This window comes from Triturus cristatus, chromosome 12 (assembly GCF_964204655.1).
Source record: "Triturus cristatus chromosome 12, aTriCri1.1, whole genome shotgun sequence".
NCBI lineage: Eukaryota > Metazoa > Chordata > Amphibia > Caudata > Salamandridae > Triturus > Triturus cristatus.
In genome coordinates this window covers 114,509,768-114,523,067 of record NC_140595.1, presented here as the reverse complement: position 1 = coordinate 114,523,067, position 13,300 = coordinate 114,509,768, and the positions used below count along the sequence as shown (strand labels likewise).

Here is a 13,300-nt window from a genome sequence, read left to right as displayed (position 1 = left end):
TTTAAGATCCATCCAGCTGCGACCATCAGCTAAAATCCATTGCATTAGCTCACAGCACACAAACGCGTCTCATCTGGCTAGGATTGTGCTATAGAAATACCACATACACACAAACATACACATATACATGCATACTTCACCTTGAAATCTCCAGATCCACTGGCAGTCGCTAGCAGCATCAATCACTTTAAATCACTGTGAATCATCTACAAGACTATAGACACCTGAATACCTAGCAGGAACACTTCACTTAACTCCCGTACCATCCCAAGCACCCACCGTGAACCAGCAAGTACCCGGGACATGTTCCTCCTTTGTTCCCTTCCTCTGGAAAACACCCCCTGTAGATGACCCCCATGCCTCCTCACTAACAAGGAGCCTCCGCCCTCCTCTTCGGTGCATTCCGTCCCATCGGATCCCTCTTCACCGCACATCCTGTAATGTAGACTCAGGCATGAGGATAACAGTGTGAACATGCAGGTGTGAGATTCAGGGGTGAGGGTACAGGTGCAAAGATACAGGTGTGAAGAAGCAGGTGGGACGACACAGAGGTGAGGCCATAGGTGTAAGGATGCAGGCCTGGGGCCGCAGGCGTGAGGAGTCAGGTGTGAAGATACAGACAGATGCAGGGTAAAAGCACAGCTGTGAAGATAAAGATGCGAGGGTACATGTGTGAGGGCACAGGCGCGAGGATAGGGGGCTGAAGATACAGTGGGATGAAGAAGAGACACACGTGAGGATACCGGGGCACCCCATGCCATGGCCTGGTCATGGAGGGGAGCTGTGCCAGCCCCATTATGCAGGGGGTGCGGTTGCGGGTGCACTGCTCGTGCCAGTGCCAGAGAAGGTGCACAGCGCACAGCATCTCAGGAACAGGAGTAGAGTCACCATGGAAACCCCAGCCATTAAAAAGGGAGAAAATAAACTAACCTGCCGGCGCGCGCCCTGGAGACATGAGGCTTTGCCCTGGCAACCCAGCGCTGCTCCGTGAGGGTCATTTACCGAGAAGGACCAGTGTGGAGCACATTGGGAGGGCTCCGTGGGTGGGACGGGGGGGGGGGGCTGTGCGCGGGGTGTATGGGGTAGAAACGGGGTCACTGCGCCGGCCAGTGTGCCAAGGCTTTACGGGGTGTAGTATCCCAGAGGCCTCAAAGTGCAGTACAGTGAGGGCTTTACACGTGCACTGTATGTGCACTTCTATAAGGGCTTCACAAGCTGCACTGCACCAATGCGCCTTAGATGCAGTAAACTAGTGCTTCCGCAGGTTCACTACTATTGTGCTGTACACTAGTGCGCTCTACGTTCATTACACTGATGCTCCCTAGATATACTACTGTAGTAGTGCTTACTCAAGTGCAGTATAGTGGGGCCTTTACACGTGCACTGTATGTGCACTTCTATGAGTGCTTCCCAAGATGCACTGCACCAATGCGCCTTCGATGCAGTAAACTAGTGCTTCCGCAGGTTCACTACTATTGTGCTGTACACTAGTGCGTTCTATGTTCATTACACTGATGCTCCCTAGATATACTACTGTAGTAGTGCTTACTCAAGTGCAGTATAGTGGGGCCTTTACACGTGCACTGTATGTGCACTTCTATAAGGGCTTCCCAAGCTGCACTGCACCAATGCGCCTTCGATGCAGTAAACTAGTGCTTCCGCAGGTTCACTACTATGGTGCTGTACACTAGTGCGCTCTACGTTCATTACACGGATGCTCCCTAGATATACTACTGTAGTAGTGCTTACTCAAGTGCAGTATAGTGAGGTCTTTACACGTGCACTATATGTGCACTTCTATGAGTGCTTCCCAAGCTGCACTGCACCAATGCGCCTTAGATGCAGGAAACTAGTGCTTTCGCAGGTTCACTACTATTGTGCTGTACACCAGTGAGCTCTACGTTCATTACACTGATGCTCCCTAGATATACTACTGTAGTAGTGCTTACTCAAGTGCAGTATAGTGAGGCATTTACACGTGCACTGTATGTGCACTTCTATGAGTGCTTCCCAAGCTGCACTGCACCAATGCGCCTTAGATGCAGTAAACTAGTGCTTTCGTAGGTTCACTACTATTGTGCTTTACACTAGTGTGCTCTACGTTCATTACACTGATGCTCCCTAGATACACTACTGTAGTAGTGCTTACTCAAGTGCAGTATAGTGAGGTCTTTACACGTGCACTATATGTGCACTTCTATGAGTGCTTCCCAAGCTGCACTTCACCAATGCGCCTTAGATGCAGTAAACTAGTGCTTCCGCAGGTTCACTACTATTGTGCTTTACACTAGTGCGCTCTACGTTCATTACACTGATGCTCCCTAGATACACTACTGTAGTAGTGCACCCTCAAGTGCAGTCCACTAGTACTTCATAAGTGTGGTATGGTAATAGTTTTGCAGGTGCACTATAGTGGTGCTTACTGAAGTGCAGTAGACTAGTGCATCCTTGGTGCAGTACACTATCACTCCCTATGTGCAGTATACTAGTTGTTCCACCGGTGTGTTACAGATGTGCTGACTGAAGTGCAGGTAGTTTACAACACAGTAACCACAACGTGATTACCTTTACCATGTAAGCGTTTATAATGTGGTTTGTTTACAGCGTATGTGGAAAGTACTATTTGTAACATCCATGTGTGTGAGTGTGTATGCATATATATGTATGAACACAGAGTATCAGCTCCGTAGATGCCATCATCTGTTAAAGAAAATCGAGTGAGAACAAACCCCCTTGGAGTACTGCTTTAATATAATGCTTTTAATATTAAAAAAGGTACCCCTTGGCTTTAAAAAATATATATATATTATAATTAGAACTCCCAGTTTTATGGTATTTTTTTTTTTTAGCATTCCCGTCTTGATTTATTCATATTTATTTTTTGCCCATTTTATCTGTATTTATCCATATTTATTTTCTGTTTTGCTGATAAATGAAGTTGTAAAACAGTACATTGCCATATTTATTTAACAGATCGAAGCACACTCATACTTTGATGTCAGTCTGTTTTAGCTATTTCAGCTGCCAAATATTAAGTAACAAGACATCCATTGGTAAATATTAGCATTGTACCACAACTGTATGTTAACACATGGCATTATTTAATAAAATTGCTTCCTGTTTTTTTTATTTCCCATGCTGTCCATCTGCTCAGCTGTTGGGCTATAATTCACGAAAGACAGCACAGTCACTTAAAAGAAGCCCAATTTTCTGTAATTATCCACTTTTAAAAATAAATGCAGACAGAAAACACATTGTTTTCTGTCTGTATTTATCTGTAAAAATCCGTAAAAACGGAAAACCGGGAGCCTTAATTATAATTTCCCTGTACCTAACCCTTAAATCTAAAAACCCATTAATGCCCCTTAACACTACCAAACCTTAAACACCCATACTACCTATCAACACTACCCATTCTTAAAATCCCAAATAACCCTCCTACCCCCGTAAAACGACTTGTCCCTGCATCCTGAAAACGCCATAAGGTGACCCATCCCTGAGCCTTGAAAATAAACCCTTACTATCCCTTAACACCACCTGTCCCTACACCCTAAATAACACTTACTACTCTTATTTATGTGACACTAACCCTAAAATATATATATTTATTTAGTATAGTAAAAGATTGTGGTGCACACACACACATTTCACTGAAACAAACTAAAGGTTAAAGTGACGTTTTAGTTGGGTATGATGTCAACAAGATCTTAGCTTACATTAAAAATACTGTAAAAATTCACTGAAAAGAGATTACAGTGGTGTTATATTTACGTGTTAAAATAACAGAAAACCTAACGTTTAAAAACAACAACAAAACACTGAAATTCACCAGTTATAGTTTATTGAGCTAACAATAACTTGAGTCCACACCAAGCTCTGCTTATGACCTTACATGTTACATCACTCGGAACCTGTTAAATGACATCATTGATGACATCTCTAATGACATAGTTGATGACATTACTGATGACATCCTCCAGACATTGTAACATCACATGGGGTTTGTGGACTTGAAGTAATTCAACAAACATGGTACATTATACATATACACCTGATGTAATGTTACTTAAAACATTTGAAAAGTACTTACTTACATGGTAAAGTATTGCTGTGTTTAAAAGTACTAAACCCCTACTTGTGTTACTTACTTGCAATGTAAAGACTGTGTGGGACTTTCTTGTGTTGTAATGACCCCATTGTAAAGGCTGCATACCAATGTGCGGTATACTAGTATACCGCACAGTATTCTTTTGACCTTTAAATGCAGCCCCCCTGGTGAACAGCAGCACAAGCTGCTGTTTAGTTACTGAGCACTAATATCCAGAAAAAAATTGTAAATATACGGGCAAACGTTTATTAACCTGCAAAGAAATGCTTGCCCGTTTATTAAAAATGTTTTAGACCACCTTTCACAATCCCTGACCCACCCAGACCCCCTACCGCCACCCTGCTGGCATCAGTGCGGCCCTCGGTCCCACCACAAACCGTACTTTGTGGCCCCAGGGCAAATATTTGTGAGTACCCATGGTCTAAAGAGACAACAGAGTAGGGAGGAGTGTTCCCAAGCTTGGCAGGTGCATAAGAGAAAGATTTACCGCCCCATCAGGCGCGACAAATTCTAGACACCACAAGTGGCTTACTGGAAGAAGAGCACATTTCCCTCCTAGGACAATACCAGTGGAAGATGACTCTAAAACATTTGGGGCCACAATTTTGTAGTGCCTTTTTTGTGCTAGAGAGAGTCTTAAACATGATACATTGCTTAGGATTATGATAAAGCGCGTTGCAGTAGTTCAGATGCAAGATCCAAGCAAAAATGACCTCTTTACAGGAAGCGATAGGGATGTAAGAAAAGATCTTCTGTAAAGAACAGATAATGTTGAAGCAGGATGAGACCATATTGTTAATTTGAGAGTCGAAAGACAATTTATCGTCAAACATTACTATCAAGTTCTTGGCCAAGTGAACTGTAAAGGGGGGCGAGCCTTAAGCATCTGCCCACAAGAGACAGGACCCACACGAATACTGAGGGGAAACATCCATTACAACGCAGTCATTACAACGACCTACCTTTACAACGCAACTGTTACAACGCAACTGCCTTTACATCGCATGCCATTACAATGCATTTCACTATACCGCATGCCATTACAACGCTTACCATTACAACGCATGCAATTACAACGCATTATAAGGTAAGTAATAGAGATTTTTTTGTATTAATGTGGGTATGGGTTTTGGGGTACATGGGAATAGTAATTTTTAACCCTACACTATCCAACACTTTCCCTACTGTTGCACTCACTGGAGTGGGAATAGTAATTTTTACACCTACACTATCCAACACATACCCTACTGTTGCCCTAAAGGTATTCTGCATTGTAATGATATGCGTTGTAATGGTAGTTTTAAAAAATGCGTTGTAATGGCATGCGTTGTAATATCATGCAATGTAATGGTAGTTGCGATGTAAAGACTGCGTTGTAAAAGCATGCGTTGTAATTGCATGCGTTGTAACATCATATATTCATACTGAGAGCCAAAGAACAGGACCTCAGTTTAGTCAGCATTTAATTTAAGGTAATTCACCTACATCCAACCGGCGTCCTCCTCATTCAGTTTTTAAAATTAGTGACCACAGAATGAACATCATTAGTGATGGCAACAATAATTTGTATATCGTCAGCATAAGACAACATATGAATACCAAAGGAACAAATCAATTGGGCCAGCGGAGCAAACAGAGATGAAACAATGTTGGACTGAGGGATGCCCCGGGAGGGACCCCACACAGTAGAGAGAAGGATTTAGAAGAGATCTGACCACACATGACCGACTGTAACCTGTCAGAAAGGAAAGATCACAAGAGAGTCACAGCCTTCTCGGAGATGCCTGAGCCTGAAAACGTGAGGCCAAACAAGTGAGTGAGACAGTATCGAAAGCTGCGCACAGATCTAACATAATAAGGGCTGCAGCCTCTTCTCTGTCTACCACAGATCTTATACTGTCTGCTGTAGCGACAAGTGCTGATTCCGTATGAATTTCACTGCAAAATCTAGTCTGGGAAGAATCAAACAGCTCACGAGTCTCGTTGAAGTTCATAAGTTCTGTATTGAGATGTTTTTCAACCATCTTCCCAGCTGAGGGAAGCAGGGAGATAGGAGGCTCATTTTAAAAGCCTTAAGATCAAGATTAGAGGGCATATTAGTCAATCTTTCACAAAGCAGATCACAGCAAGCCTCCTTGCTGCGCTGCGGGAAAGAGCAGGGATGTGCCATATTTGACATTATACGGCGCATTCCTGTCGTTTCCTAGCACTGGCGCACTTTTGGCTGCCTAGCACCAACGCAGGCACCCTTGCGTCATGTTGCAAGGGTGCCTGCATTGTAGACAGGTATTTTTTGTGTGCATGAAGGGACACCTTCCTACACAAAAATAATCCTTAGAGAAGTTTTCCTCTTTCTACGTGTGCTGCAAAATACAACAGACATAGAAAGAAGAGGAATCAAGATATTTCTTCTCATTATGCCTCACCTGGGGAGGCATAGCATTTTGATATATTCTCAGGTCTACCGCGAATGGTAAATCTGGGAATGCAGCAAAATCCATGGGTGGGTGCGTGGGAACACCCAAGCTCCACCCATGGAACGCCTCCCTGGGGCATAGTAACTCAAGGCAGCGATTTGCACTGCCTTGCATTGCTCCAGATTTATGAAGACATACAGTGCCACTCAAGCAGGCCTTGCGTGGCTTGATAAATCTCACTTAGGTTTTGTATCGCCCTTGCACGCCCTTGCGTGATGCTGGGGCCGCGAAAAACCTTGATTAATCTGGCCCTCTGTTTTTAAGCAAAAGGATGACGATGGCTTCTTTCCACTGCATAGGGAATTGGCCTGAGTTGATCACATGATTAAAAAAGGGGGTAAGTTGTTTGACAACGCAATCCGACGCTAGGGGCAGGTTCTTAGGAGGGCACGGATCTGACAGGACCCCCGCCCAAGTATTACAACTAAGAGATGAAAAGGAGGAAAAAATGTTACTGTTAGATGGCTCATCATTTCTATTTACCAGAGTGGTGAGGTTGTGTGGGAAATTAACACCAAACTCAGTATAGATGTCACCAATTTTAATTTTTTGTTTGGAAGATGATTGCCATCTCACTGGAGGCCGACTGAGACCACTCCATGTTGACTTGAGAGCCTGGACGTGAAAAAGTGTTGACGAGTTGGAAAAGCTCTTTTGACGGGATTGGTACGTTATTGATGCTCTGGATACAGTACTTAGATTTGGCTTCAAAGATTGTGCGTTTGTACTCAAGAAAAAGAGATTGTCGACAGCTTCAAGTGTCATTAGGTCGAGCATTCGAGACCTCTTGCATATACTTTAGTATATACTTATGTGTGTATGTACTTTGTGGGCTCTGGAGATCAGCTCTAGGACTGGTCTGCTTCCGCTTAGGGACTTTTTTCTGTTCAACTGTCTGCATTTAACTGTCCATATAGAAAACGACGAGTAGAGGTCAGTAAAATACCAGAATTGCTTTCTGCTGAGGGACTGTATTTTTTTATTTTTCTGGCAACTGCTTCTATTTAACTTTCTTTATAGAAAACGACCAGCAGAGCACCAGAATCACATTAGCCTTCTCTAGATTCCAGTCCATAGAAATTGTCTTCCACGAGCACCCGTAGACAATATGTTTTTCAAATCTTGTATTTTCAGTGATATGACTACAGAAGGCCCTGATTTTATATTAAAGACAAAGCTTTAGACTATACCTTACTCGCTAAAAGGCAATATTTCTCTCCATGTGTTCCCATACCTGGCGTGTCACGCAGTTTGGTGCTTACTTTCCCTCCATGTTAAAGAACAGTAGATGATTCAGCACCCCGGCTAATGTGCTGCATAGCTAATTACATATAAGGTCCCAAAGGCGAGACCAATTGCATTGCAAATGCTTGTTTTTTTTATTACCACCCCACCCCCCCTGTGTTCCCTCACCCTTGTTTCCACCTGCCCTACCGCTTTTAGTTTTTTGTTTATGTCGGCGCCATTGGGCATGAGAGAATTAACAGAGGGTGCCTTGCTAAACTTACTGGAAGAGTCGTTTTTCAATCTTCACTGTTTCAGGTTGGAAAGGGTTATTTTAGGCTGGGTCTTGAGGCCAGCGAGAAGCGTGTTACACCATGATCAGCCCAGCTAAAGGGGAGTAGATCCTTAAAGCAGAGTTGAAAGTTAGATCCAGAGTATGACCAGACAGATGGGTTGGGGCGCATACCAATTGCATGAACCCAAAACTGGCAAAGGTTTTGATAAGCAAAGTCGTGTCCCTACACAAAGGTGATTTGAGAGGAAAATTAAAATTTCCAATGATGCCTTAATTAGTTTTGGACTAAATAGGTTTTAAATAGGTACCTAAAGAGGTAACAGCAGCAGCTCTTGGTCCCAGAGGGCAGTTCACCAAGAGACCTGAGAAGGTGTCTGACTCAGAATTTTGAGGTCAAAAGTGACTGCTTCGCACAGCAAGGAAGGAAAAAGGACCATATGACATTAAAAGTGTTTCTTGAAACGAGGACGACCAACTCACGCCCCCTTAAAATATTTTGTATTTGTCACTGTGTATTCGACCTTTGTAATCATGTATAACTCTTTGCTTAGTATATTGGCTCCCAAATATGATGTGGATTTGTGAAGATGTCGTTGTTTGATAATAAAAAAAGATTTATAAAAAAAAAAAAAAAGTGTTCCTTGAAATGATCAGACATCCACCTCCCATTTGTTCGCGCGGTCAAACCTACAAACTGCATAGCCAGCTGGGAGGGCTTCACCAAAATCAGGGCAGAATGAGCGCGCGCCCATGTTTCAGTGACAAAAATGCAATCAGGGTAATAGGTTTGTACTAACTCAAAAACTCAAATTTATTTTTCACAGGTGAATGGGCGTTGATAAGATAGCAAGTAAGGGCCACTATATATTGAGGAGGGACATGTCGACACAGGTTGAACTGCTCCGACCGCAGAGTACGCGGCATAAATTTATCGGTGCAAAAGCCACAGTTAGGACAAGAGGCGCTATTTGTAAGCTTAAACGCTGTTAGCTTATTTAAACAATGTTGAGAACACTCACCCTTTATATTGATCCTCAGAAGAAGATTACGAGACTAGATCAAGCAATTGCTGCAGATTGGATCTGAGACAGAAGAACCAGGGGTTCTGGCACAAGGCGCAGTCCAGGAGCAGGTAGGCTAGCCTTTGGCGTCCCAGCGACACAGACACGCTGCCGATGGATTAAAAAACCCAGCATACAAGGAGGGTGTGGCTGGGTCGAGACGCAGCTCAACAGCTAAATAAACCGGGGCGAAATAAAATATAAAATAAAAAAGGAATCAGGCAACCAGGGGAGTCTCCTCCATGAGAGCGGAGGAGCGTCGCCCCATTCAAATGCCCCCAGAAAAGCCAGAGACAAAAAAATAAAATAGTATTGAAGTTAATTCATTACCATTTTATTTTTGGGGGCGGTGCCTGTGACAGCAGCAGGGAGGAGTGGTGGGCTGGCTTTGCACTGTTTAAAGTGCGCATGTCCCTTTGGCCAGCCGTCTTGCGATGGCCAACCAGACATGCACATTTTTAAACCTCTCTATCCTAGCTCTCTTAGACAGTCATGTTAGGGAAAGTGCATGCCTCCAGTGCTCTTGAGAGCCCTGAGAGAGGCCGCTCCCTCCAATCCTAGTGCTGCTCTCAGCATGAGAGCAGCACCAGCATTGGTCAGGGGAATTTACTGGAGCCTGGAGAGAGGACTTTGTGTAGAAAGCAAGGTAAGTAGCTATTTCTTTATTTTTTTCAGTTGCTACTCATCTTGCATGAATGCACCCACCCACCACCCATTTGCCCCCCCACTCTTTCTAGTTGCCAGCCATCCGCTGCCAGCAACTCCGACTAAGGCTCACAGGCTCCCCCATGAGGCCAGACTACTAGGAATAGAAAGCAAACTAAATAAAGCGTGTAAAAGGCAAAATACGAACTGATGGATTGAGAAATGTATTTTGTCAGTGTGTGTCATTGTTTCAAAATAGCCAAATATTCCTGCAAAATGTGCTTCATAATTTGCTTTTACTCCCAAAAGATGTGTACATAATTAGCTTTTTCTTACAACATACCTGGTCTACATGATTTAATCAATGACACCCGAACCCTCAGCCCCACCTGACTCTACAGATTCTTTCTCGGGTGCACTATACCAGTGCTCCCTTAGTGTAATATGCCACAGTGCTTAATTTATAAAATAATAAATGCCAGGGCCCAAGATATTTCTCAGGAAGACACTGCTGCTTGTCCCACTTCAGATTCCAGCTAACGCTGCGAAATACCAGTACCAGCGACAACTACTTGTCATTACAGTCCTACAAATTTTGCAATTTAAATTTTACTAGGTAACCCAAAGCTTTAAGAATGGTATAAGCACCTTAGTATTATTACTTTTATTTTTATATTTGATTGATAAACACTTTGCTCATCTGTTTATTATTTTTAAAGAAATAGACTGACAGCACCACCATGCGATGGGCCATGTGATGGACTGCATTAAATAAGTGCCGGTGTTATGAAATAAGTACCGGTGCTGAGCACCGGAAAACACTGTCACAAGTTAAGCACTGAGATGCCATCTGTTCTTCTGGTACAGTAAAAAGGGCACACATTCTATCATAGTACCCCATTTCCCCCCTCAGACATTGAAATGAAAACAAGTTGAATAATTAAATGTACGTAAACATCAAAAAGTTCTGAGTTGGTACTTTTCGGTTTCAGATGAATTATATCGCTGCTGGCTTTCATGATGGGGTCCTTCTGTATGCCCAGGCCATCAATGACACCTTAACCGAGGGGGGGAGCCATCAAGATGGACCCGCCGTCACCCGTCATATGTGGAATCGGACCTTTTACGGTGAGTACAGTGCTTGATTTGTACCGGTGCTTGCAGGCAGTGGGTAACTGAACTCATTTTTGTGAACTAAGAGAAAAAGATTACAAAGTGAGACAGAAGGAGGGCGCTTAAACTAGGAAAACTATGAAAAGGGGACAAGAGTAAGATAAAGAGACAGAAGATGTAGGGTGGTGGATTCACTGGTGTAGCATGGACGTCATGGGCCCTAACGAAAGCATGGGAAATGGGCCTCCTCATCTGCTAGTTTCATAGCAAAACAAACATTGGCAAAGCCAATAGGTCTCACCTATGCAAGAGCTATTGGCTTTGCCAATGTGTTTTAGCCATGTTGTACACCAGCGGGGCTGCTGTTCAGCATGGCTAAAGGTTAGTGGCATAGAGTTTGTACGACTTTGTCTAACCTCTATGTTACTCCACTGGCCACCCTAATTAAATACTATGGCTTTACGCTTGTGTCCTATGCAGGTGAAACCAAAATGGTGGTGTAGGTGGCCAGCAATTCAGAGGCTACTGCCACAAGCTTCTACAAAGTATCTTGCATATGGATGAGAGCAAACTGCCTAATATTAAATTCCTCCAAAACCGAAGTTTTGTTGTTTGGCAGGAATTCTTCCTTTTGGTCTCCAAGATGGTGGCTTCATGAGCTTGTAACCCTACCGACCCCAGTGGCAGACGCTAAAAACCTTTGAGTTCAGTTCGACAGTACATTGTCTTTCGAGGGCCAGATTAAGTACATCACTTCTGCCTCTTTTTTCTCATTGAAACTCCTTAGGAAAGTACTCCCTTTTATTCCAGTAGAATTGCGAAAAACAGCAGTATCTACCCTTATAGTAACAAAACTAGATTATTGCAATGCCCTTTTTATGAATACCCAGAAAAGGCTCTTGCAGAAGTTACAAAATGCAGCCATCTGCACCTTCCCGAAAATTATAGGTGATGGCCGGCTTGTAATGTACTGATTGAATCATCTCAATGTATCCAGATGTCGGAGTGCCACCACAGTTGACGCGGGGCAAATCGACTTGTAGCATTTATTCTCACTGGACAGACTCCGCGAGCAGACCCCGGTGCTGCCGCTTGCCGCCTCTACACTTGTGATTCGTTCTCCTTGCACCATGGTTGGATTACTACATCTGGATGCATTGAGACGATTCAATTAGTACATTAGGAGCCAGCCACTACCTATAATTTTCGGGAAGGTGTCGATGGCCACTACGGGCACTCATTTTTGTACCTGTGATACTAGATAATCACGCAATCCGGGTTTGGCTCCCGCTATTTATTTTTGCTATTTGCCATGTATACATATGTTTAGCAGGCATAATTTGGTTTGTCCTAATGATGATCCCTCTATCTTGACAGGGATTGAAACGATGTTGGCTTCGGTATCTTGACTTAATTTGTCTGATCGTTAATTGCGATATAAGCAAAGGTGCTATGTCATTGTGGCTTTTCCATTGTGTATAATGTAGCCACATGCTGCCCCATGCCTGAGTTCTGACAGTCTAATTGACTTCTTCTTTTCTTATATATTTCCCCACTTTTATGTTTCTTTCATTGTTTTCCTTCAATTCAAACAAATATAATATTTCATTGTGAATGTAAAATCTAGGGATTATTGTATTTCTGTGGTGTACTACTTGATATGTTCTCCTGTAAGGGACCGTTGTTCCTGTAGAAATTACTAGTACCCTAGGTCCCTTCTGACTTCTAGGGTCCCCTTGTCTTTCTAAAACGCAGAGAGCAGGTTAGGCTGCATAGAGAGAGGATCTATTATTTGGTTGAACAACTTCAGTTTGCTAGGAAAGACATCTCTAGCTTTGGCGAAATGTAAATTAATTTTATGCATGATAACGCAACAGAATCAAGTCTGTGCTCGCTTTTGTTGCATTCATTTGCAGTGTTCACAGCTGACTTTCCAAGGATATAGCTCATTGTCTCACTTCTTTCACCCTCCTGCCTCCTATCAACACGGTCCCCATCCTTTTCTTTCTCACTCCATCCAGAGATCAAAGTAAGCGGGGTCGGAGGGGCAAGACAATCGACCTGGTACGGTTAATTCCGATAGTTTAAATGCTTCAGCTGAAGTGTCATTCAGTGAGTCTCCTGTGCTGTGGAACCGAAGCTGGGCAGACAGCTAAACAAGCCTTCCTGCCAGGGTGACTGCTTGCTTGGAAGAAATGCAAATGTGCGCAATGAGTTAATCTGCAAATGTAAAGGTTAATCTGTTTGGTAGCCTGTACTGGCTTAAATTGATCGAATCACTCGAAGCTTTGTGATGACAAAGTTTTATTCTTTTTGAGTAGTAGTGGAAGAGTTAACAACTGAGCTTTGAAGTGCTTTTTCTTTTTAAACATAGTTT

The 13,300-nt window shown here is 43.3% G+C and overlaps 1 protein-coding gene across 1 annotated transcript in view; it reads left to right on the top strand.

The window, feature by feature from the left end:
- Positions 1–13,300, top strand: part of NPR1 (natriuretic peptide receptor 1) — a 735,215-nt gene that overhangs the window by 262,592 nt on the left and 459,323 nt on the right. Inside the window, exon 4 of the mRNA XM_085639850.1 lies at positions 10,803–10,938. Within this exon, the coding sequence (XP_085495976.1) occupies positions 10,803–10,938 (136 nt within the window). The remainder of the gene's footprint in view (positions 1–10,802; positions 10,939–13,300) is intronic.